At 36.1% G+C, this 27,432-nt stretch overlaps 1 protein-coding gene across 1 annotated transcript in view; it reads right to left on the reverse strand.

Annotated features, from left to right (window-relative positions):
* Window positions 1-23,287, reverse strand: part of ING3 (inhibitor of growth family member 3) — a 28,632-nt gene extending 5,345 nt beyond the window's left edge. The window contains exons 1-10 of the mRNA XM_045792764.2: window positions 23,134-23,287; window positions 22,816-22,887; window positions 19,633-19,733; window positions 17,752-17,817; window positions 7,513-7,609; window positions 5,862-5,933; window positions 4,878-4,997; window positions 4,447-4,604; window positions 3,673-3,866; window positions 2,169-2,361 (exon numbers count right to left, since the gene is read on the reverse strand). Coding sequence (XP_045648720.1) covers window positions 2,169-2,361; window positions 3,673-3,866; window positions 4,447-4,604; window positions 4,878-4,997; window positions 5,862-5,933; window positions 7,513-7,609; window positions 17,752-17,817; window positions 19,633-19,733; window positions 22,816-22,887; window positions 23,134-23,161 — 1,101 coding nt within the window. The 5' untranslated portion in view covers window positions 23,162-23,287. The remainder of the gene's footprint in view (window positions 1-2,168; window positions 2,362-3,672; window positions 3,867-4,446; window positions 4,605-4,877; window positions 4,998-5,861; window positions 5,934-7,512; window positions 7,610-17,751; window positions 17,818-19,632; window positions 19,734-22,815; window positions 22,888-23,133) is intronic.
* Between the last annotated feature and the right edge of the window lie 4,145 nt (window positions 23,288-27,432).

Here is a 27,432-nt window from a genome sequence, read left to right on the forward strand (position 1 = left end):
CAGGGGCACAGAGGGAAATACACAGAAATTATGTGCTCTTTGAAAATCTGAAGGAACCTTGACAAATTAACTTTGTGGGTGGTTTCTTTCGTAAAGACTTTAAGTTTCTTTTTTGGTTACTTACTTACTTAAGGTTTTTACTTTTTCTTGGGTCATCTATATTTTTGCAGTCAACAGTTGAAACTTCTAAACTTATTAGCAATTACTATCTGCCCTTCCTCATTTTTCTTTTTGCTGATCACCAGTATTTTATAATACAACTTCCTAATTCTTGAATTAATTTAAGTTCTCAATGGACTGAGAAATGTTTCAGACAGGGTTATAACTAGATGGCATGCCACATGATTCTCTGCATGAGTGAGAATATCTGTATGTGGTTCTATACACACGAACACTTCTCTGGTTAACAACTTTTGGGGGGGCACTCAGAGTTTTCCCTCTAAGCTCTATAGATATATTTCATCAACAAGTTTTTAGTGTTACAGATGGGAAATCTAGGGTGGATCTTTGTTTTTCTGTAGGTAATCTATTTTTACTACCAGGATCTTTACAGTATTTTCTTAATAACCAATATCAAAAAATGTTTGTCAGGTGACAGTAGAAAACCTAACTAACTCTTAAATTGCAAATTCTCAAAAACTAGATTGCCAACTTACACCATTAAACACAATAAATTGCAGATGGATTACGGATTTTTTTTTTTTTTTGCAGATGGATTAAAGATTTAAACGTGAAGAAACTGAAGTAGATCAAGAGCTAGATAAAGCCATTTGCAAATGAGAAAAAATGCAAGACACATTTATATGGAGAAAAAGCAAGGAGGCTGATAGCATATAACCCACAGCTGACTTCATAAAGAAAAAGACTGACAATCATTACTCCATAAAACTGGAATTTCAGAATTAAAAACAGAACAAAAAAAACCTACACCAAGCAAAGTACTTATAATGTACATGACAAAAATGATAGAAAAGTCAGCCAACACCAATGAATCAATTCATAAAAAAAGAAATAAAAATAGCCAAAAAAGGGTCCAATTTTACTACTAACGTAAGTTGAAATGATTGTGTGATATAAAACTATCAAACTGGTATATGGTTTTCAAGACAAAATAGTATCCAGCGTTGGACAGGGTTTAGGAAACAGGCACGTTTCCTAATCGGGTTTTGGAATGAACTTCAGAAGGTAATTTTGGTAGTCTGCAACAAATATTTTAACTTAATTTTATTTCAAAAGATTATCTTAGAAATTAGATGTATAAAATGGGTTACATAAAAAAATGCCTACCATAATGTTATTTGTAATCTCAAAAAATTTAATACCACTAAAAAAACTTACAGCTAAATATTGGTTTAAAAAGTTACAGTATAACACATAACTGAGAAAATTTTTAAAAATTACTTCAAGAAAAATGATGTTTGGTACACAGGACTTTGTGAAAAAGTGTTACATAAAGAATATACTGTGATCCAACTGGTCAAATTCACACACATACATACACACAAACACACACATGGGCATCTGTGTGTACATACGTGTAAGAGACTAAATGTTTGTGCCTCTCCCCCAAATTTCTGTGTTGCAGCCCTACCCCCCACTGTGACTGTATTTAGAGATAGGGTCTGTGAGATGATAAAGGTTAAATGAGGCCCTATGGGTGGAATCTTAATCCAGCAAGGTTGGTGCCTTTATAAAAGAAGAGACACCAGAGCTCTCTTCACCATGTGAGGATACAGCATGAAAGGGCCCTCTGCCAGCAAGGAAAAGAGTCCTCACCAGGAATGGAATCAGTCAGCACTTTCATATTGGACTACCTAGCTCCAGAACTGTGAGAAAATAGAGTTCTGCTGTTTAAACCACCCAGTCTGTGGTACTTTGTCATGGAAGCCTAAGCAGGGTAAGACAACATGCCTGTGGGGTATACAGTAGTGATAAATCAAAATGTCTAATTACAGGTTATATCCGAGGGCTGAGATTGTGGGTGACTTACACATTCCTTTATACTCTTTGTATTTACAGCAAATGTGATTTTATAAGAAGCAGAAGAAAATTACAGAAGAAATCAAAAGTATTTTCACTGGAGAAAAAAGAGCGCTTAAAAAAATGAAATCATTCTCTGTTTTCTATTTTACTCAGACTATACTTTTATAGACATATCAGATTTTTACCTGATTGCAAATGCAATATCGTGGTTCATTTGGGTCATAAGTCCAATCAACCTGACTGTTTGAATCAGACTCTGGTACTACTGTTGTTTGTTGAGAGATTTCTTGTACGACGGTTGATGAAGAAGAACATGACGACAAGGAAGAGGAGGAGGAGGAAGATGATGACTGCTGACTTGAAGATTTGTTGTTGTTTCTGAAAAAACGGTATCAGTTTTATTCGCTCAGCATCCAGAAGAAATTACGGGAGAATAACTCCCAAATGAGTGGTATGAAATGAAATTACTTTAAACATGTAAATTAACGTTTAACACGAAGTTAAACTCACCTGACACAGATTTAAGAGTACAACTGTTGACAGCAATAAAGAGCAACAATTTTCATAACAGTTTACTTTTGTTTAAGATTTTTTGTTTGTTTTCTGGAGAATAAAGATATTTTTAAAAATTCTTTCAAACTATGTTTTTACGATAATTTTTTAATCTCTTGCTACTTAACATTGACTTAAATTACAGGTAAGAGTTTTAAGAATTAGTATTGGTTATGGCTACCTTGCAGACAGTCTTTGTATTTTTAAGCAAACTGAATACTCTTCATCAAAATCTAAAATACAAATACACAATAGCAGTTGACGAAAATGATCGTGACCATCAAACGACGTGTGACTACTTACCCGTGTAAGATAGGAAACAGTGTTAAAATTCACAAGTAATGTACCAATATTTATACACTAATTAAATTTTAAAAATAGGGAAATTTATTATCAGTAGTTATAATAAATTTGGGTTATTAAGAGGAATTACTTTTTAAGATATCTAGCACTTTTATGGTAATTCTACATTGATCATTCCTTTAGAGATTTACTCATAGGAAATACAACATATTTAAAAATAAATTATGATGCAATTATTAGCTAATCTATTCTGGCCTACCATTTGAACTTCCATTATGTCTGAATATCTAGCAAATGCAGATACCTGCGATAGATGGTGCCAGATGCTAGTAAGTTTTCATATTTAAGATTCAGGCAATCATCCTAAAAGTCTCATATACAAAATCTAGGGATATTTTCATAGTTTCAAGTTTATGGGCGTAAGACCAAGAATTAAGACACTTTGCTTTGAATAAAAATGAAGAATTTCATTTAAATAAATTCCCAGGATAAAATTTGTATTTTATGCATTAATTTATATTGAAACACATGACAAAATAAGGGGTTATAAAGGAAAACAGTTCCATAAAATAGCTCAACCTAATAAACAAAAGAAGTCATTTATACCCAATTTAAGACTCTAGAAAGATTAAAGACGTTTAACACCTTTTAAAGACTTTACTCCTCCAAAGTATAGCGGTGTGAATGAAAATGTCATGTCTTCCTGCCTCCCCAAAGTTCATCCTGATCCATTCATTATACGCTACCTTTGTTTCATATATCCAAGCGCAGCTGGATGCCAAGTAGACTGCACACTTAGTAAAGGTACAGGGCTACTGTAACAGTGCAACTTACTTGCTCTTTCTCCCACTCCGTGAGTCGGCTGCTGATGAACTGGCATTCTGTGTTAATGTAGTCATGAGTGCTGAAGATGATGAATAGCCAGCTGTTTCTCTGGGCATTGAAAATTCTTTTCCCAGCTGAAAGTCATTATTCTTAAACGCTTCATAACTGGCTTTTAGACTTGATGTTCTTCGTCCCTCTTTCATCTGAAACAGACATTCATTGATAATATTAATACGCATATATATGCAGCTTTTCTTTTTCAGTCCTACTAGTTACAGTATTATGTTGGTTTATCCAATATTATTTTGTTTAAATCATTATTTTCATCACTGTAGTTTAAGCTATCTTATGTGAATATCTGAAATCCGTTTTTACACAGTTAGGAGGGAGCTACAGACTTGGTAACTTAATCTGGAATATAAACTGTACAGCAGTGAACAAACGTAGGGCGGTGCAAGCTGTGAGGCTGTGGAGGAAACCCTGGCACTGGGGAAGAGCGAAGTACTGTCCTCGCAGGTGCTGTGGCTCACTGTCAAGAACACGCACGTCATGAGCCATCGCTGTGTGAAGGGATCTGCAGGAGTTTGCACGATTATCAATCAGGTAAATTAATGCACATAAGTTTCATCAAATAAAATGTCAGGTATCATAAAACTATGATTTATAAAAATGAAACTATACAATGTAACAAAACTCTTTCTGTTCACATCTAGTTGTTTCTATTAGAGTTTGCCAATGATTCAGACAAATGTACCTGCTATTTCCAAACCTTTTCCTTTTTACCTGTGCTGTGGCTTGAACTGCTTGAGCTGCAGCCATGGTAATTGCCCCTGCACCAGTTCCTGAAGATAATGAGCCGATATTATAGGATGCCAGAGGTTGGGAGGAATTCACATTGTAAGCATTGTTGGAAGAGGCTGTAGAATTATTATTTCGACACCCTATGTAGAATTAAAGAAGAAATAAAAATGGTTGGAGAGAACATAATGTTAGTGAGCTTAAAATACATTATTTCCCAATACAGATATAATCATTAAATTTAACATTTTCATGTCACTATAAAATTTTCATGTCCCACTTTTCCTTTCTCTTCTTTCCCCATATGTGGACTTTAAAAAATCTGTATGATTCGTTAATACTGAACGAATGTTTCATTTCCCCTCACTTTAACACAAACAAAAAGCAAACATTCATATTTAAGATAATAAACTTACCTAGTGTATTTTCTTTAGAGGCATCTGAAGTAAGTGTAGATAGAAGAGCTTCAGATTTAAACTTCTTTTCAGGAATATGATCTGTTGTTGTATGGTGAGAAGTCGGATTATATTTCCTTTCTGAATATAAAAAGAATTTATGTGTTTTTAAATGTTAGAGACTATGGACAAGACATAATACTTTCATTCAGTTATAAACAAGTACAGTTATGTTCTGAGTTCTTCATGGAATACAGAACAGTATGTTTCCTTGGAGGACAGGACAAGCAGAACTCCTCTGTGTCACCTGTTTTGTTAAGAGTAGCCTTCCCGCACATTAAAAAAAAACTTCAGTAGCAAAGTACTATAGGTAACCCACGATGCACCATGATTTCACATGTAACATGAGGGGAATTTGGTTCTCAAAACATTATCTACAACTTTGAAGACTTTTCAATCAACCCTTCTTTCATATCAAATTGATCTGTTGCAAAATATACTGATGCAGTCTTCTAGCCAGCTAACATCCAACCAGCCATCCATTTACTCACTAACCCACCAACCATTTGAGGCCTTCTTATATGCCAAACAGGCTAAGCACTGGAAAAGCAAGGATGATAAAAAAAAACAAAAAAACAAAAAAAAAAAACAAAAAAAACAAAGAGCCCAAAGTATTTTATCATTTGGCTTGAGTTACAATACTCTCTAGAGAGAATCAGGTATCGGTATGTAGGAGTATATGATGCTATTAATACCATACATTTGTCCTCAATGTATTCCAGGAAAAGCAAACACTCTACTCCCAAATCAAATACACTTTTCCCAAATGATGAAGGTAAGTCTACCAGGAACTGTAAGGAAAAAGGAGAGCTCACAAAATAAAAGGAAGGGAAGGATTTTTTTTTTTCTCAGTTGGTTGTATGGAGCTAATTAAAAAGAATACACAGGTAATATAATGAGTTTTTAATTGTACTGAAAATTTTAGCTGCCCTAAACCAAACTTACTTTCCACTGGAGTATGTGAATGAGCATGATGATTGTTCACTGGCTGTGAAGGAGTATCTAATTCCAAAGATCCTAAAAAAGAAAGGCAGAGATACATCTCCATTCAATGTCAAGCAGAACTTTCCAGGACGATCAACTACAGGCACTCTGTACCCTCACTTAGCAGAGGACTGGCAAGCCCTGATGCATATGCCTATATTATTTTAGTCAAACATGTTAGAAAATCACCACTGCCAATCTCACCCTGAGCCAATTTCATCCTCTCTCTAAATAATATGTAATCCACTTCTTACTATTCACCTTAAGTACAAAACAGCTCAAGGCATGTTAATGTCTAATTGGTGAATTCAGGACAGCAGGTACCACATAAGTGGATGAATGGATGTTATAACTCCATTACTGATAAGATCTTGAAAAACTCAAACTAGTTATACTGGGTTGAAGACCTTTCTGTAGAGAGATCCTAAAGTATTAGGTGATGGGACATTACTACATGAAAGAAAATTCTTCGACCGTTAAAACAACATATAATAGGAAAGACTTCCTAAAAGAAGTTAGGCACAGAATCTCTACCGCCAAGCATTAAAATACATTTAAAGAAATTTTCTGGGTTTATCTTGATCCCTTGAGATGAAATTATGGCAGGGCACAGGGTGGAGCAGATTTTATAACTTGATTGCATTTAGTTTTGTGTGTCTGTGTCCTTACAGAGGATGCTTCATTAACCTTCCTGCAGTACTGAATAGGCACGAATTATTGTTATTCATAGCTACTATTAGCATTTCAAAAAAAAAATTAGAGCGCCTATAGAACATTTTATTTTGTCTCAAAATACTTATTATTCTCAGACAGGGTTTCCTTGGAATAAAAGTATTACAAATAAATCACATGATCATCTGACGGGATAAATCTACTTTTGAATACAAAAATGCAACTATGGATACCAAGATGGATTCATGAGTGGGTTGTTCTCCTATTCTAGGCAGTGTGTATATATACACATAACCTAACACTGTAAAGAAATTTTTCATCAGTGTGTAGAAACAAGCACATGTTCTTGCTGATGAAATGCATCAAAAAAAAAAAAGGAATAAAGGTAAATTATAGCAGATCAAGTGGAACCTTGCAAAGAAATATTAAAGTGGCTCCTCACTGATAAGAAAGTTTACTTCTTTGAGAAAAAGAGGAAATGCTTTGGAACCAACTAAAATCTTTCTTACTAACACAGTTGAGGAAAAGCCTTAAGGCACTTCTTGGGAAGAAAAAATAACAGCCTTCCTCAAAGGTGAAGTGTATCCAGCAGGCAGGGCAAAGTCAATACATTTAATTACAGATGGTTAACTTGTTTCTAGATGGCTGTACTTCTTTAAATCTTTGTTCTCAACACTCATCTTACTAACATATATACGTATTAAAAAATGGAATGAGTTAATATGTGATTTTAATAAAGAGAGAGTATATGGTATCCTGTATCACCTCTCTCAGTAGCCATAACCCAAACAGTTCTAGCAGCTAGAGTCCACACTGTCCAACCCAGTTGCCACCATCCACAGAAGCGCAGGATCTGAGAAGTCTCCATGGGACAAGTGTCTCCTCAGTGATTTGCACATGGACTGTCCAACATTGATGGAAAACTGTAAATTTTACTTACGCCTCTCTAATATTTCTGTAATTCCAGCATTATCAGCTTCCAGCTCCATTTTAAACTTAGCCAGTTCCTGATCCAGCTTTCTCAAGTGTCGATCTACCTGTTTCAAAGAAGATCAAAGATAACCACCAAAATTTGGGACACTATTAAAGTGTCAGTTTAATGAGGAAAACTAATTATTTCTTTTAGTGCTTAGTATTCTTGAGCAAGTCAATTAACCTACATCTCAGTATTTTAATCTATGAAATGAGGGTGCTAGATGAAATAATCTCTCAAGTCTCCCTTAATAAATTTGAAGTTTTATGAAACCAGAATCACAATTTGCTAGAAAACATTCAGAAGTGAAACTAAACAAAACTGATACTTGGGACTTGCAGGGGGAGGAAGTACAGGAGGGTTGGTAACTTTTTATAGTATACCCTGGGATTACTTTCAACCTAATCTCCTACTTATAATAAGGCCATCCACCACACTGCCAAACTATAATAACTGTTATTTAGAATGAAGAATGAAAAGATCCTTAGTCTATAAACAAAGAGGCTACTATATTCTATACATACATTTCTCTAAGGCAGAAAAGTAAACCATTATACTTGTAAACATTTATGTAACGGGTTGAAACAAAAGGGGTTTTTAGCCAGAAAACTCTATTCCCCAAACAGCCTGGTTAGAATGGTTTTATTGCTAACACTACTGCCCTTGGGAAGGTGGCAAATTTTATTTTCTCATTCAACTAGAGATATTTGACTGATTTCAGAAAATTATATGATACTTCAAACTAGCAACAAGTCTTAATTTTTTAAGGTTAACATTAAATATTTTTCAATACTTTTTCAAATTTACCACTTTGAAGTGAAACAAAGAAAATATAAATTTTTTGAAAAATATTGTTATATTATTGACATCTTTTTTCAAACTCTAGATTCCCAATGGATCATTGTTGAATAAAATAATGTGTATCTAAATTGAAGGAGACAGGGAGAAAAGTAGCAAAAGACAATTTGTGTGTGTTAGATGCCGTGTAATGTGCTTGGTGCGTTAGAGGCCCTTCTATCTTTTCTAGCCCTTGCTCTAATCTTTTGACATAGGTTATTACTGTCTCCATTTAATAAGTGAAGAAACTAAGGCTCAGAAGGGTTAAATAACATGCCCTAAGGCAGTAGCTAATGCATTATGGAAAAGGGATTTAACTCTGATCTATTTGTAATAAATTGCTCTTCACCATTTATACCTAACATTGCCCTCTGAACTTCTGCATGCAGCAGCCAACTGTTCTTTAACTCAGAATAATATAATTTAAATTGAAAAATAAGAATATTTTCTCGTTATTTATATTTTGTATATTAACAGCACCCAGTGGGGTATTTATTGGTTAGTGACTGTTCAATAATTTAAAACCCAGTTTTCTGTCCATCTTCACACACAAGTTATTTTTCAGAATAAATGGCAGAATCTGTAATTACAATATTTAAAATCCTATAGAGGAACGTATTAGGGACAAATGCTCCTATTCAAAGAACATGCAGGTAATTGAGCATCCTTTAATGGAACCTGCCTTCCAATAATAAAGTGTGAACACAGACCTCAGTTATTCAAGAATATCTTACATTGTCAAAATTTAATCTCAAGGGAAGTCAAAAAATACTCATATTTAAATTCCAAGACCACTTAATGCAATGAAATATTCCACCACCTTTATTACCTACAATATTGAGATTTGTGCTTGGCGTTGGGTTAAATGGAAAATACATGAAAAATGAGAAAGAATCTCTGCTTTCATAGGAATTATAATTTGGCTGACAAGTCAAGATTTATGTGAGCTTTTTAATCTAATATATGTTTTAAAATATATATACCCTAGATGTAGCAAATATGCAATAGTTGGAAAAGGATTAGAAGTAGTACATAAAAAAATACATATATAACCTTGGGCTGTGGTAGACACAAAGGAAGTACATGAGTTAGAGGGTGAAGAACATACTGTTTTCAAATAGAGGGAAAGAAAAATTAATAATTAATGAATGAATAGAGACAGGAAGATAAGATTCTCAGAGAAAAAAGAAAAAGTAAAGCATAGTGTGGCCTGGAATAGTTATATACAATATAGACAGGCAGAATGTTAGAATCTAGGTCGGGAGGATGGAGTCAGAGTGAGATGAAGACATCATGTACCCTCCCCTAACTCTTCCCACCTCTGCACTAAAGAACTACTTCAGTGTATTAAAGATGGTACTGATAGGGATTATTACACATGAGCACATGGAAAATAATGATGGAATTTCCAATACTAGCAGGTCAAAAAAAGGAATGGAATCCAAAGATTTAATAATTCTAAAAACAAATATGTAATTAAAATAGACACAGAAAAGCCTAACCCACATTGTGGTAGGTAGCTTTGTAAGATAGCTTCCAATCATTCCTATCTCTTGGTAGGTAAAAAAAAAAAAAAAAAAAAAAAAAAGATTATGAACTGATGAATATAGAAGCAATTATAAGGCAATGAGATCTGCTTTTCTTAGATCACTGCTACTATACTAAATCAAATTAGAAGTTAGAAAGTTAGGGGCGCCTGGGTGGCACAGCGGTTAAGCGTCTGCCTTCGGCTCAGGGTGTGTTCCCAGCATTATGGGATCGAGCCCCGCATCAGGCTCCTCCGCTATGAGCCTGCTTCTTCCTCTCCCACTCCCCTGCTTGTGTTCCCTCTCTCGCTGGCTGTCTCTATCTGTGTTAAATAAATAAATAAATAAAATCTTAAAAAAAAAAAAAAAAGTTAGAAAGTTGACCGCAGGATTTAACTCGAACTATGAAGCAGCAGAGTACTTCAACAGCATTAAACAGCCATAGCACCACTGAACGTGCCTGAAACCTGTAGAGAGCATCTCCCCTATCCCCATGATTCTGAATGGGTAAAGCACCTACTATGGCAGATTACCATAACGGCCCCACAGGTATCAGGCAAAGCAAGAACCTATATTACCCCACTCTTCCACACACACCTGACCTCATAAGATTGATTTATAGTAGTAGAGAGGGTACTACTCCAATTGAGAGATTTTCCATTAACCACAGATTCCTAACACAAGGCTGACCACAGAGTCTAATTATTGATTTGTTCCCCACTTAATGTCAACAAATACCAGCCACAAAAGCTTCCTTATTCTACAGACTCAAATCATATCTCATAACCCCAAATATAACCGCATTAATTTTAAATCAGTTCTCTTTTTTCTGACCTCTTCAGAGCCAAAGGAAATTCTGTTGACCTCATTTGTTAACACCTTGATGATCACAAAGATAAGTAAGTCACACTTGGCTCCTCTGCACGAAAGAAAACAATCCTCCTATTTTAACATTTTAGCATAGAGTTGTAATCCTTTAGTCTTCTCTTTTGACTCCGGGTTTCCTATATTCAAATTTTAAGATGTGTCACTGATGGATCCAAACCGAACTAAATAAACCTTTTCAAAAAAGTTTCTACATGATTTATGGCTTCCAATACCATCAAATTCTAAAATTTAAATGTCTCGCTTGCCCTTTCAGAATGAGCACAAGTTATTCTATAAAGTTCTAAGGTGAAATCCATGGCAATGAGAGATAAATTTCTAACTCTGAAAAGATCTGGTAATAGAGAATAAAGAGGGTAAATTGGAGAAGAAAAAGGAACCATGATGGCAAATTATTTCTCTGATAAGTCATGAAAATGATTCTTCACATCTCTGAATTATATTTAAAATAGGTGAAAATCTGATCCATCTTTAGGCTGAATCAAATATTTGGGGCCTTAGCATATAAACCACATCTAATCTTCCTAAAAGACAATAAGGATAGGAGACAAGTCAAAAGGTCAAACTTACATAATATATTTCTTTAATCAGAGTATCAGATAAAGAATTCTCAAAGTTATAGGTAAAATGTATACCTGAAATATAATCATCTCAGGAATAGGCCAGGATATAAAAAAGAAGCAAGTTCAAGGGTACTGAGCAGTGTAAGAGACTGCTAAAATCATTCAAGCATTAACTAAAAGCTCAAATTTTATCAGAGTATACATAAATCAACTTTATTAGGTATTGTAATCTAATACAGCCTGATGACAGTGACATCTGGCTGAGAAACACAAATAAGTGTTTAATGACTATGAGTATCAGGATTCTAGAAGGAAATTATTTTAATAGGATAGCTTTTTTGTTGTTGCTCATTTCCCCTAAGACAACTACTGAAATAAATTTCAGTTTGTTCTACTGAACCCCTAAATCCATCAATCCCTTCATTTGTGGACATTTATGCAGTCTGGTTTCTTTCCTTTATAAATGAAGTAATCAGTACAATACTAGTCACAGGTATAAAAAGTGTACTAGTGATTTTAAAAGTAAATAAAATATTTCAATAAATATAATACAATGAAATACCATGCTATGTAAAACACTGAGGGGCAAAATGAAACATAATTATATACTAAATTATCGTACATTAAAATCTGTAAAAATAACACATGCTTACTTGAAATTACCGTAACAACGCAATGTGTAAGCAAAGGCAAACAGACAATTTCCTCTAAGGTACACCTCCTTCCTCTGTATAAGGTGGCCTCCTACTCCTTTCAGAAGAAAAAACACACTGCTTCCATTGGCTTAGAAGACCCTGCACGTGGTGCCTCCTGCCTGGCTCCTTCTCAGCACCACCCTTCTCCTTCCTTACTATCCACCAACCACACTGGCCTCTTCCCTGCTTCAACCTGCCAAGCACTCTTCCACCTCTGACGTGGCACTTGGTCCATCATCTTCCTGAAATGTTCTTCCTGATGCTCCCTTTCCATGGCTGGCTCTTTCTCATTTTCCCAGTACCTCCTCAAATGTCACCTCCTGAGACTATGCCACTCCTGCTGACTACATTCTTCACAGCCTCCTCTAGTAATTCCTTCTTTATCCCTCTCTCCACGATGTTTATTTCCTTCATAGCACTTATCAAAACCTAAACGAATCTTTTCTTAATAGTTTGCCTATATTCATTGCTTCTCTGTGTCATTACTGCCCACTTAACACCAGTGACTGCTCTTAGCTGGAGCTCTAGAAATATTTGCTGAACAAATGGAAGTTATACTTTCCCACTATGCAGAAGTATATAAATAGAAGTACCACTGTCTATTGGATAAATGATCTATGATTAAAAATTACTGGAGTTTTACATTTACACTATGTCCCACCCACTCAGTTTTGAAGCATTTAGCTTTCTAAGCTCTCAAATGTTAAATGTTATAGAATTTAATTCCTCTTTCCTATAGACTTTCACTTGGATATTTACTGTTGATATTTTGCGGAATACAACTAATATGAGATGGTAAATCCATTTAGTAACCTCCCTATGAACAAGGCAATAATTCCCTTAGGCTCAACTGCAATTATTTGCAAAAGTAAATTTCTTACCCTCCAGCATAAACTGTTCAAACACCACAAGCCACGCTGGCAATGTGGCGCAGCGCACAAAGCGCAAGCATTCCGTGGAGGCTGCGTGTTGTTTTTTAACATTTTATAATTATTTTTGTGATAAGTGATGCTAGTTTTTCCTTTATGATAATAGCATCAGATTAATAAATAAATTTTCCTCTTAAATACACTTCATTTAAAAATTTACTTAGTTAGCTAGATGTACAGGTGATATGGATAATCTAAAAACCTTGAAGGTGGGATGCAAATATTAAGGTCTGGGAAACACTGGATCACAGCACCTCGAACGTCTTCTTCGTCCTTCTGTTTACTGCTCAACTAATCTACTGGGCCAGGCTCTGAGGGTACAGAATGATTACGAACCTCACATACTTTCAAGGGTCCTGGTTAGGAGATCTAATATTTTTTATTTTATGAAAATGATACTGTCATTACTTTGTACAGTAAAGTCTAATAGTGTTTACCAAATGTTTTCATAATTTAAAAGGAATCTCTTTAAAAGCAAAGGAACTGAAAATAGCCAAAAAATACTGTGTAATTATAAAGTGAAAAGTGTTTAAATGAAAAAGGTATTTAAATAAAACATGTACCTCACAATAAGTCTTGATATTTTAAAAAATGCCCCTTTTGCTGAAGGCACATTTTATAAAGCCTGTTTCAGAACTTCCAAACTGAGCTTATGTATCAAAGAAAGAAATCTAAACTGAAGAAACTAAAAAAATGGAGAACAATTTAAAGAGAGGGATACCAAAAAGATCCGAGCAAAGACATAGACTATAAGATTGTTTGGTCTTCTACAGTGATTCTATAAAGGAAACTAACTCATTTGAATTACATTACTTTCACTTCTCTTGGTTTAAAGTCATCCCTTAAAAAGAAGGGGCTATTTGCACTGTAGCCTACCCTTGTTGTCCATCAAAACTAAGTCAGTCTTAGCATACTAAAATGTGACTCTATTATTTTTTGAGAAAATGTCACTCAACTACAATATCTCACGCAAAGAATGACACCACTAAACTCTATCCCTAACACTCATAACTTGGGAGTCATGTTAGCGCCTTTTCTTTTCTACTAACCTATTTAGGCGAACAAATATTTACTGAGAAATAACTACTGTGGAGTCTGAAGACGCTAAAATTAAAAAAACAAAACATAGTTCTTAACATTCATAGTAAGGGAGACAGACATACAAGCCAAAAGTAAATCATTACCATTTAATTCAAATAATAACACAATCATGGGAATAATGACTTGGAAGCTGATAGGATTCTGTTGAGGGGTAGGGTAAGACACAAAGTGCTAAGGACCTGCTCAACAGCCTCCTTCCTCACTGACAGAACCCACACACCTGGGGCGGCAATGTGCCCCGTTAAGGAACATTTTGAGAAGCAGCTACAGGAGAGAGAAGCAGAAGTCAGTAGTAAGATTCCCAGAAAGGCTTTTTTAAAGGAGCTGACGGAACTGCAAAATATGCCCTTTTGAGTAATCCCCTACTGCAAGTCTTCTACCTATCCAGAAAAGAGGAGGAATGGATTAGAAGCAGCTCGGGACACTGATGATGTCGGGGTTGCCACGCAAGCCCTGATTTGCCTCCTCCAACAGATATTTTATATGAGAGGGAAATAAGCCTTTTGTTTAAATCATTCTTGTGTGACTTTTCTAAGTGATCAAATCTCTTCTCCCAGATATAAATGACATAAATATCAAGATTATTAAGGTGATTTTAATAAAGAGACTGCACGTGCAGGATTATGAAAGATGGAGAAAGTTTCCCAAGCAAAGACAGAAGGAAAAGCACGCCAGTCAATTTTTTTTTAAAGTTCTTGAACTGTGGCAGGCTGCAGAAGTGAAGAGGAAGGCGTAATGAGAGATATTTAGAAGATAAAATGAACAAGATATATTGATTAAATAATGTGGGGAAGCTAGGGACAAAGAGATGAGGATGACTTTCAGTATTTCATTGTGAATGACTGGAAGATCGGTAGCTCTTCTGAGAGAAGGAAAAGAGAAGACTAGGAGTTAAATGTTAATATTAATACGCTGAGTTCCAGGGCCTGGGAATTCTCAGTTAAGATGAATAGGCTCAGAAGAGAAGCCTGAGCTTGAGGAGTCATTAATGTATAATTACTAAAACTAAGAGAACACTTGGAAAATTAATGGAGGAAGGTTTCTCAGCTTGGGCTGTGTGTGGGGCATTTGACAGAACAGTTCTTCACCATGTGGCATTTGGTCTTCCTGGACTCTGGAGTTGGGTAGAAGAAGGGACGAAAGTTACCACTGTGTGAGAATCACCCGAATACAGTAAGAAACAATGCAGGTCAAAGACAGAGCCCTGAGGAACAGCAACCATTATGAGTAATATCCACAGAGACTGCAGAAGGTCACAAAGATGGGAGGACGATATAGACGATTAAGTCTCAAAAAAGAATGGATTTTTATATTAAGGATGTCATGATCGCCTGAAATAGCAATTTAATATGGAGTGCTAAAATAGGAAGGGAAGGAGGGAGAGGAAAAGAAGAGCCACAAAAAGAAAAGGGAGAGGGAGGGCAGAGGACGGAAGGGGAGAAGAAGGAAGGAGGAAGAGTAAAGACACAAGGCCGTCCTGGAAATACTGGGGGAATGGGGAAGAAACCAGGCGTCACTTGGCAGAGTTAAAAGGGAAGCAGGGGCTCCACCAAAGTGGAGAGTCCCAGTTAGACAAGTAAGATGGAGAGCATCTTTAAGGAAGAAGTGAGCGTCCACTATGTGGCGCTCTCACAAGCTAAGATCATTTTATAGACGTATGCAAGTCCTCCTGTAAGGCACAAATTAATATCGCTATCTTACAGATAAGGAAACTAAGATTTTGGGATGAAGTAACTTATCCAAAGTCCTGCTGTCAGTGAAGCGGCTGAACTCATGTCTGTATGGATCCATTATGGGCACTTACTCTTTATTACGTTTTGTTCATTACATCACCTTCTACTACCTCGCTCCCTAGCCTAAAAAAATCTATCCCCCTCAAAGAATTTACTAAGTTTTATTTTCACCCTATGCTTATCCATTATCTCTCAGTGAACTGCTTTCCCCTCAATACGAACCTTAATCCAGGCCCCAGAGCTTCTGAATAAATTCTGTTCAAAACTCATCTCGTATCCTCTAAGAAATTAACAATACTCTACATGAGTTAATTCAGTCTGTTACCAGATACTTAATATTTACTGCATTAATCTTTATTTATTACATGTTTCCATACAGGCTCTTCACTTTAGTTTGTGGGCATGTCTTCCCGACTAGTTTACCAACACCTTGAGAACAGAAGCCATCTATAGTATTTACATTTTGTTCCTCCATCACATGCAGATAGAACTCCGTTATACGAAGCACAAGAGTGAATAAAACAGTGTGGTTCATAAATAATGGATAGATACACACCAAAAACCCACACATATTTAAAAAGAACATATTTATATTATACATACTTTTCTAAATGTATGAAATACACTGAAATTTTTTAAACGTATAAAAAGTAGTAAAATAACAAAATACTAACAAAGAGCACAGCCAAAGAGCATGTAGTCTCTAAATACTGACACACAGAATCACTAAATATGAGGAGCAATGTTACAAAACAAATTCCTCTTGGATTCAAATATAAATGTCTTTTTGTGTGTTTATAGACATACTTCAAGACCAAAACAATTAAGAACTTTTTTTTTTCCAATTCCATAGTAAATCAAGCTATAATCCATTCTGCCTTTCCTACAGCATTATATCTTAAAATTGTTTTCAGAATAACTGCATGGACAAAAGAGGCTAGGTTATTACAGCCATTAAAAACTTCCACTATATGAGAATGAAACATTTTCTATGGCTTCACATGACAAATGTTTTCTAGTTTCCTATAAGCATTTACAATGTACACCGTATGTGGTATGTACCTTTTATCTTGCGTCTTACCAATAACATTTACATTTATATATACTTGCTCAGTGATGAGACTGTATCCAGATAAGATTACAAAAATAAGATATGAAATCTATATGCTGAAGTTGGCCATAAGTGTCCATTTGCTTTTAGCTTTAACTTGCTTTGAGGCAGAACCAGAAATGAGTATTTCCTAAAGTATATATTTTAGAAGATGCTTTACATAAAAAAGAGCATTATAATTATACCAGTTTGAGAAATACTGCCTCTGTCTTATAGTGATTTCAATCTTTTGCAAGTGCTGCTACTGCAAAAAAGAACCTTTTTTTAAAGTTTAATCAAGTGTTTCCCATCTTTGCCACCTGAGCCAGTTGCTGAGTGCTACCTACTGACATCACTTAATAGATAGTCGAGTACTATCTCTTAAGACGGACTCAAATGTTTCTCTTCTCCATTTAATCAGGCAACCAAGAAGGCTTGTCAACAAAGTAGTCTTCTGTGTATTTTACCACAGAAACAATCTCAAGATGATTTATCAGGTAAGTAAACATACTACCTTAAGACAAGGGTTAGTAAAATAAATTTAAACACCAATTCTTGTTTAAAAAAAAAAAACAACAAAAAAAAATCTAACATCAGCTAAAATCTTGTAACAATGTAAATTTGGCTAAAACATAAGGTTCTTGACCTGTTGACTAAACTGTGGACTCTAACTCTTCTCCACAAAGAAACCAAAAAATAGACACTGAAACCTCAAATGAAATGGGATCAAGAAAGCAATACTTCAAATTTAGTCTGTTCTTCCTATTAATATTTAAGCCAATAAAACTTAAAACATAATCCATAATATAAGTACTTATGGCACAGCATGCACATTCATTTTACTTACCAAGTCATATATCTGGTTTGCCAATTGTACCTTCTCATCTGCATCTTCCAAAGCTTTATAGTAATCCTGAATAAAAACATTTTTATTTCAAGAATAAATTAATAATTTAAAAATACGTGTATTCAGCGCATATAACTGCATTTTCACTATCACACCTTATATTCAATGTCAGTCATCCTACATTAGCAATAAAAACCCAGTTAAGGACAGGATGGGGATGGGGCAGGAATAGAAATTATGTACAATGGCCAAGAATTAAAGGAAGATGTTCAGCATTCCTCAAGAAGATATAAGTAAAATTAAATACCAGTCCAAGTCTAGCCTCTAAACTAGTAAAAGTTACATGAACTAATGAATAGTTCTTTCCCTTTCAAAGAAAATGTTATAATTTATTTAATTTATAAAGAACATTTCCTCTCCCCATTTTTAAAACTTTTTAATCAAAGTGTAACTACTGAAAAGATTCTGACCTGCATGTCCCTATTTTCCAATTGTTCTGGAACTCTCATTTCAAGTCAGGCATTAATTCATACAATTCAACCTATACTTTAGATTTCTCCTCAGTATAAAGCAAATCATTTAAAAACAAAAACCTGATTCTATCAATTTCCATGGAGAACTAGACTTTAAAGGATATAGCCAAGCTGTACTACACCAAAAACTTAATAGGTTAAAGGGATGATGACTGACTTTGGGCTGCAGAGTTGACCCTTGAACACGGTGTCCCCCATGTGGTTGAAAATCCACACATAAGCTTCTGACTAAAAGTTTAACTACTAATAGCCAACTGTTGACCAGAATCCTTTACTGATAACATAAACAGCAGATTAATGCATATTTTGTGTATTATGTTCTATATTCTTACAATAAAGTAAGCTAGAGAAAAAAAGTTGAGAAAATACATTTATAGTACTGTACCGTATCTATCAAAAAAAAAAAAAAATCCACGTATAAGTGGACTCAACAGTACAAACCCATGTTATTCAAGGGTCACCTGTATAGATGTGATATCTATACTAATATACACCAGGCCTCCAGGTATCTTCCAAGCGAGGACAAATTCTGTGCTTCCCCCCATGTGGCAAAATAAATAACACAATACTCCAAATCTGTAGTTTTCAAATTTCTTTCTCAGTTGATTTTTGAACAATTCTATGAGGGTTGGGGTGAGGGAGCCATTATTACTCAGAGATATTAAAGAACCTGCCCAATGTCGTGTAGCTAAATGGCAGTCACGACCAAACCTAGGTCTTCTATGTAGTTCTTCCAAAGTATCCCAAATACACTAGGTCATACATTTAAAGCAAACCTTGAGAGGAGATCTGATACTCATTCTAACCTGGAAGAGACCTGTAAGTACTATAAAACATCAAAACTCAAGGAATTCTGTATTTCTAGGCTCAATTCATATACAAATTTAGAGTTTTAAACTAAAAGACTTTTGAAAGATCCTTTCAACTCTTAAGATTATGTTCTTCTGTGACTCTACCAACTTAGGTACCTAGCAATATATAAAATATGCTTCAAGGTGAGCTAATTTTCACCCCAGTTTGTGAGCGAAACTGGAAGACCATGTTATATCTGTGAAGACAAGGCAACCTTAATTAGCTGTAATTGGAATAAAATAAATTAAAAGAAAAAATTGACTTTTTTTAATTGTGTAATTCTGTAACAAAAGTCGATAATTATTGAAACAAATTTTAAATTACCAAAATGATTAGAAATCCTACACCTGAAGCTCTAAAACACAATTATTTAAATTCTAAAGAGCCATTGATAACTTTCTCTCATTTTGATAACCAGAAAACAAATTCATTTTAAAATATCTTTCTCAGAGGACCCCAATATTTACTGATAGATCATCCAGAGTGTTGAACATACTTTTTTGATGGATGCCATTTGTTCTTCTCTCCACTCCGGTTTATTTTTCTTTGCATTCATAAAGAATTCACTGACTCTTTGTTCTAGTTGATCCATGGCATCTATGACATAATAAAAACATTTCATATTTAGATGACCAAATTCATATGCTAAATGTACATGCTCTGATTTAGGGAAAGAAAAAAACATCTGACAACATAAACTCTTTCACTTGGCCAATAACTTAAATATGTCATGCTTTGATTATGTAAATGCTTTAATTACTCCAGTAAAAAAAAAAAAAAAAAAGTTACAATTTTCTCTGACAATTTATATTTGTTGTTATTTCAAAATTTTTCCTGTAGTCAAAGTAGTCAACAACATAGATAGGTTCTATACTGTAGTATTTCAATAGTACAGCCTTTGGGTCAAAAGGTAATGGTATTAAATCAGCCGAATGGGCCAAAGCACAATTTCTTATTAAAAGTACCACTAGATAGGGGCGCCTGGGTGGCTCAGTCATTAAGCATCTGCCTTCAGCTCAGGGCGTGATCCCAGGGTCCTGGGATTGAGCCCCACATCTGGCTCCCTGCTCCGCTGGGAGCTTGCTTCTTTCTCTCACTCCCCCTGCTTGTGTTCCCTCTCTTGCTGGCTGTCTCTCTCTCTGTCAAATAAATAAATAAAATCTTAAAAAAAAAAAAAAAGTTACCACTAGATAATCCTCACATTTCTTTTAATAAGAAAGAGTAATAAAAAGATTTTAACCTCTCACTATATGGCATTAAGCACCCCATCATCTCATATCATGACTGAAAGTAGAAGGTACAATCATTTGTTCACTTGATACACTGTATTATTTATTCTAGATAAGTTTTTCCCTAAGTGTGTGCCAAGAGTAGTCATCTCATTCCACATCTGCTAAAAAAGGAAAAGTTAAAAAAAAGAGAGAGAGAGAGAGATTCTGTTGCTATATATAAGTGAAGGAAAACCTTTTGGAGATTTTCAGGGCAATAATATAATAGGTTTTTAAAGATTCTAAGAAGTCTTACAGTTAATTTTTTTAAAATTTTCCTTTGTTTAAATAAGCAATTTTTAACATACAAAGAAGTCTCTTATTAATTGATAGTACCTATTAACTTTAGAAAATTCTAATTATTATAAAATGTAAGTTTATAAAACCTCTCATTTATATAATCTAAGGTCAAATCACAAGAGAACTTAAAATTTGTATAATATAAAGTATATATATAAAGTATAAAGTATAAAAGTATAAAACAACAGTTACCCTTTATTGAATTTCTACTCTGTATCAGATACTATAAGTTCTAATTTAACTATGTTATTTTATTTATTTATTCTTTTTTTTTTTTTTTAAAGATTTTTTATTTTATTTATTTGACAGAGACAGCCAGCAAGAGAGCGAACACAAGCAGGGGGGAGTGGGAGAGGAAGAAGCAGGCTCCCAGCAGAGGAGCCTGATGTGGGGCTCGATCCCAGAGCACTGGGATCACACCCTGAGCCAAAGGCAGATGCTTAAGGACTACACCACCCAGGCGCCCCTAACTGTTATTTTAAATCCTCAGATGATTTTCATTTTATAGGCAATGAAAACCATGGTCAATGTCAAAAAATATGTCAGTAAAATTCTAATATGAACTCAGATCTATCTGACATCAAAACCTGTAGAAAGCACTACTTTAGCATTTCAACCACATTAAAGTTAAAATGAATTTTGTGAGTAAGTTAAAGAAATACACAAATCAGACTTCTACACTACAATCCACTGAAAAAAAGGCTTCCATATCATATCACCTTGTATTAAGCCTGGCCACATAAAACTGACAAGAGGCTAAGAAAAGTATATTCAAGAACAATGGATATGGAAGGCGGGGGGAAGTAGGAAGGAAGGCAGAGAAGCAAGGGGGAGAAAGGACAGGTCCTTAGCTACCACAAGGAATGCTGGTTCTCTGATCTCTTTCCATGATACCCCTTTCATCCCAATCATACCCCAAAACCCAGATCTTCCTCTACCTCCACTTTTCTAGGAAAAAAACCTGGCGGCGTGAGAAACTTTTATGTATATAGCTTAAACACAGGTGGCATAAATGGGATCAAGAAACACATTTTCTGGGGATAGACCCCATGAAGGCCAGTCACTACTATCATTTACACAATTTAATTAAGGAGTACCTACATCTAAACAAAGAGAGTAACATCTAGCCATAAGGGTACACCTAAATGTACATTTTAATTATGTAACGTATACTTCACTTCGCACTCTTAATTTTTAATATAGTAGCTCTACAAGATAACGAATAGCTATATTACATTCATTTCATAAAAGGGGAAGGTTTGTGAGGTTCTTTCAGAACATGGTGGACATAAATTTGTACTCATTTTAAGTGTAATTTTAAGCGTAATTTCGCTGTAAGAATTTACCTTCTTATCTCCAAAGGCACTGATTCTTTACTTTCTTTGAACCATAAACCCTTTTTTATAAACTTCACGGAAAAAATAAGCCAAATACTGCTCTATGAAAGAACAAGGTTAATTTTGGGAAAAAAGTAACCAGACTACCAAGCTATCAGTGATAGAAGAAAAGTCAAAATTTTTATTACAACAGAGAAGAAGCTTTACAGGAAAATCTATTTCCCTTACTGATTTTGACTGAAAAAATATCATCCTGTTGACAAGTGAGAATGTATCCTATAATGTGTAACTTTTCAAAATTTGACATTCCAAGTTCACCAGGGTCACTAAAGAACCGAATATAACCTATGCTTCTGTGTTTTCCGCGCTTGAAAATTTTTGAACAGAACGAACTTTAACAAAAGTCTAAATGCTGAAATCTATGTTCCATACATAAGGGCTCAAGTCAAAATCTTCTCAACATTTACACCGATGTGCATTAAGACATATATCTGGGTTCTCACTGAAGGTACAGAAACTTTTATTGCAGAGTCTTGAATTCGAGAAAGGAACACATACAAGTGCCCTAATGTCTCCTTCTCTTGTAAAAAAGCAAGGAGAAAAGTAGCGTAGAAAGCAAGGGGCAAGAATCGGCACTGCCTTTTCTTTTTTACAACTCCTTATGCACTAGCCAGTGAGCCGGAGGAGAGTCACATAGCAGAGGCGATGAAGTCCATTGCAAGTAAGTCTGGCACTGAACACGCGCGGCCAAGACCGGCAAACGCGCCGACTTACTCTGCACCTGCAGGTCCATCTCGCGCATCTCCGTGAAGCGGTCCCGCAGGTCCATTGGAAGCTGCTCAATCACTGTCAAAGGGAGAGTCCGTCAGAGGGGCGGGGCCAACGGCGAAAGTACGCGCTTACGTCGCTGCGTGCGTGCGTGCGTCGGGGGGGGTCGAAGGAGCCGGCAGCCCACAGCGAGGCTGCCAGTTACCGTGAGAAAGAAACATCCCCCGCCTCCCCCTCCCTCCTGCCATCCCGCCTGCCCGTCCACTCGCGCTCTTGCCCGCCCGCAGGTCCCACAGACGGCCCCCGCCAGCGCCGCCCACTCACTTTCCAGATAGTCTTCTAGGTACAACATCGCGGCCCTTAGAGCTGGGGGAACGAGGGGGTCCAGGGGTTTATTTGTGTCACTCGCTGTCGCCGGAGTTTTGTCCCTTCCAATATGGCGCCTCCGCTAGCAGCACCCGCTCAGCTTCGGCGGAAAAAAAAAAAAAGAAAAAGAAAAAAAAAAACCACTTTGGCGCCTGACGGCGCTTGCCTCACTGCCGCCCGGAGCTGTCATTGGTTGGCTGAAGCAATGACGTAAACCGACCGGAGGCCGCCCCCGCGCCTTTATGGGAAGTGTAGTTTTATTCCCTCCCTAGCAAGGATTAATATGCTTAGCAGTTACCCATGTAGAAACTACAAAAACCAGTCGTCCTTGCGAACGGTGCGCAAGAGAATCTGAAATGCGGTGCCTCTGTTTATTTGTTGATTTTTGCACAGGGAACTACGGGAGTTGTATGCGCCTGCAGAACACAACTAGGAACAACTTTTCACCTGTTCTTTACTGCTACGATTCCATGCCCTGGCGTTTGTGAGTCATGGATTTCAAGTAGTGCTAAGCCAATAGAAAATGTTCTGACGCTAGAATAATCAGCAAAGTTCGGGCGATTTGGATTGTTTAAAACAGAACTCTTTGTTGGAATTTATCCTTAATATCCACTGCTAGAAATATAAATGGGACGTCTGGTTGGCTTCCTTGTAACTAAAATAGTGTCACTAAGAATATGGGGTGAATATGAATTTCCCGTAATAAAAGATACAGAAATAGCCCTCGATAACCTCTTACATATTTTGTTTTGCGGTCCGTCTCATCGTCATCGTAATGTAATTGAGCTATACATAGAGCCTGAACCCAGAAAAAAGAAGAAATTATAGTGAGCAGGCAGAAATAACGGATGAAGACTTAATATCTATTGAACTATCCTAACAATAATTTTGGATTATGTTAAATAAATACCCTGTATTTGGCTGTCTGTAGTCCTCGGCGGTGTCTTTTTCCACATTTGACTCCTCCCCGAAAGTGCTCACCCGTGATATATTTAGTTCTTCACTGCTCAGTTTTTTCTTAAAAACGTTTGCACTCAATAAAGGTTAGATATTTTTCTTTTCCACCTGTCTTAGCTCTATTCGTTTTTCGGGAAAAGTTGTCTTTGGTTCTTAATTTAATGTTCTGCTTTTGTATTTTTCAGATTGGAGTTAAAACATTCTATGCATTTGAGTTTCCTCCTTTCCCCCTCCTTTACGTTTTCTTATACTCAAGATTTTTTCCACTGCTCTTAATCAGGATGCTTACCTGTCATATTGATGAATGTCGAAAGAAACTTACCTCAGTTCTAATAATTACCTAGTTTACTTTCTGTACTTTTATCTAAAAGCTAGTGCTTTCGGTCTTACTCCCTCCCACACTCCCTCCCTCCCTCCCCTCTTCCCTCCCTCCTTTCCTTTCTTCTGGCTTCCTTTAAGATCTCTTGGATGTTTTTGTGGTATCTCAGTGGTGAATCTAGGTATGTAGTCATTTCTTTCTTTCCTTCCTTCTTACCATTCAATAAATGTCTAAACCATGCTTAGAATTTTAAAGGATTGATGAATCTCAGGATTAGTGTCCTGGAAAAATTGTAGAAAATTCTCAGCCATTATCCCTTCCGTGTTGCCTGTTTTTTATTTTCTCCATTATCTCTTAGAACATCTATGGGACACATCTAAGACTTTCTCACTTTATCCTCCTTTTTTTTTCCTGCTTTTTCTTTTATATGATCCATCCCAATATTTTCAAATAACTTTTTATTTTTACAAATTCTACTTAGTTCTGAGCCATTTTCTAATTTCTTATACAAATTAAATGAAATATTAACATAAACGGTCTACGTTCTGTTTTCTGTTATATCCAAAACTGAAAGTTTTATGGGTCTTTTGTGCTGTTTGTTGTTTCTTCTAGCTTTTGCTCATGGTGCCTATTTCCTTATGGGTTATGATTTTGCATTCTGCACTCAAGTTTCTGGAGTTGTAACTGTCAGGATTCTTTGAGGTCAGAGTTAAAGTTTAGTTTTCCTAGACAGTATTAGAATCTGCTTCAGCAAGTTGCATGGAGGCACCATCAACCCTACGACCAGATGAAATTTTCCACTTAAAGTGTTTGGACTGCACAGATAGATTTCATTTGGTCTCAGATCCAAGTGGCTTGGATTTGATTTTCAGAGGACATTCTCAGAAGAGACTTTTTCTTCCTTTCCTGGATTCCAAGGTCAAGTTAGCCATGTTTCTTTACTGACTTGTGCATCAGATTTCTTTCTCATTCACCCTTACACTGGGAATGCAGCCTTTTGGGGACTTAAATTTTTGCCCCCTATTAGATTCCTCCTTTTAGATGGGTTCTTGGCTTTCTTTCCTGACGTTGGCATGCTGCACAGCTACCAGAGCAGGAGCTGTAGGTGTCCAGAATTTAACAGATCATCTCTCAGCAACATCCCACTTTAGCCCTCACTTATTTCTTAGGATCCTCTTATTTTACTTCCTTTCTTTCTTTTGTTCCTCTCTGAGAATTCCTTCATTTCCAACCAGTTCATCAATGTATTTGATTTTTTTCAACCTAGCAGTTTTCAGCAGGTGGTTATTCAGAGTGGCGAAAATAGCATGCTGTGAGAAATAAGAGTAACAGAAATTGAAGTCTTATCATTTCAGTGAAAACTGAGTTTCTTCAGGGAGTTTTCCATATTAAGGAAAACGAAATAATAGATGGATCCCAGTTCATTTAATATACATACACACTTTAGAGAAACCAAACAAATAATAAAACTTACATGCTATATATTTTAATAAATGTAGTTCTTATTCTTGAACCATGTATCAGCTGCAGAAAATTGCTCACACACTATGATAGTTTCTTACATCATTAGGTTGTATAGTATATGTGACTTGGGGTGGCCCATTTACCCCCACTACCACATTTCTAGGCAGCACGGCTCATATACAGGGATGTCCATATCTGTAATACATTACTGTGCTCTCTGATCCTCGCTCAGTAATTTACTAGGAACAGACCAAAGCTGGGCCTATTGGATGCACTGTTTTGGGATTTGAAATTGAGAATGAAGAGACTTGGAGACTAAAGCCATTGCGGCAGATCTGCAGCACAATAAATATATGGTCCCCAAGCTCCTGCTGCTCAGGATTCCTGAGCAACGCTAGGGTTCTCCTTGCCTTTTCCCCCCTTTCTCTGTCACTTTCTCACTAGTCACCAGTTGTATGACCTTGAGAAAGTTATTTTAACACTCTGTCTCCATTTCCTGATTTGTAAACTGGAAATAGCCATAGTAGCTAGTGTTAGATTGAAATGATATTGTCTATGTATGCAAAGCGCTTAAGTTAATGCCTGGTAAATGATATGATGCAGTAAATGCCAGCTTCTATTACCATCATCATTAATACTCTTAAGTCCCCTCCTAAGTGATTCATATTGCAGATGCTTCTTTGTGCTTCTCTTATGTTTGCCTTGTGCCTCTGCTTATTTTGTGGCTGGACACCACCTTGAACTCCATGATTATCTCACCTCCAATTCTTGTACTCTCACTGTCATATGAAATTCAAAGGGGAAGTGATGTGGGGAGGGTTATGTAAGAGGACTGCGTTGAAGGCTGCCGGCTCAGTGGAAGCAATTAGAATGTAGGGAGAAGATTCAAAATGGATGCAAAATATGACTCTTACCAGGAGTCTAAGAACAAGGAAAGTTTAAATCCTTCATATAGCATGTTTTCAGGTGGACCTTTGCCTTTTTTCTTAAGATCCTGCTACTTCCCTATCTTATAAAGAAACCACCATCCTGAAACCTTGCTAGTAAAACTTTGAAATGAAATATTTTCTTAACTTTGTGCCAAGTAGTGTATCCTCCCTGAAAGACTTTTGTAATATGGGAAGAAAACAGCTAAATTCTGTCTTTACATGAAGGACTCTGATTTTCCATCTTTTAAAATCCGTTGAGTCACTCACTGGATCAGTTATAAGCAGCAGAATAACAGCCTTCACATTACATATCTATGGATGTTTCCAGTCTTTTCTACTCCAAGTACCCACTACAAAAGACCCTTCTAAAGAAGGTTCTAGTCTCCTGACCTCATCTCTGGGTGTTTGCAATGGAGAATCTGGAGAAGAAGGGAGAGGGAAGAAGACAACACAGGATTCATGGGAGGAGAGTGGATGTTCAGTGAATGGAAGAGGGAAGCTAAGGAGCAGGGTAATGGAAAGATGGATATGAAACTGTTACGAAACCATTCCCTCAAAACAAAGGGAAATTCTAGATAAAATATAAGA

This window comes from Ursus americanus, chromosome 3 (genome assembly GCF_024610735.1).
Source record: "Ursus americanus isolate L20-20 chromosome 3, mUrsAme1.1.p, whole genome shotgun sequence".
In the NCBI taxonomy this organism is placed as follows: Eukaryota; Metazoa; Chordata; class Mammalia; order Carnivora; family Ursidae; genus Ursus; species Ursus americanus.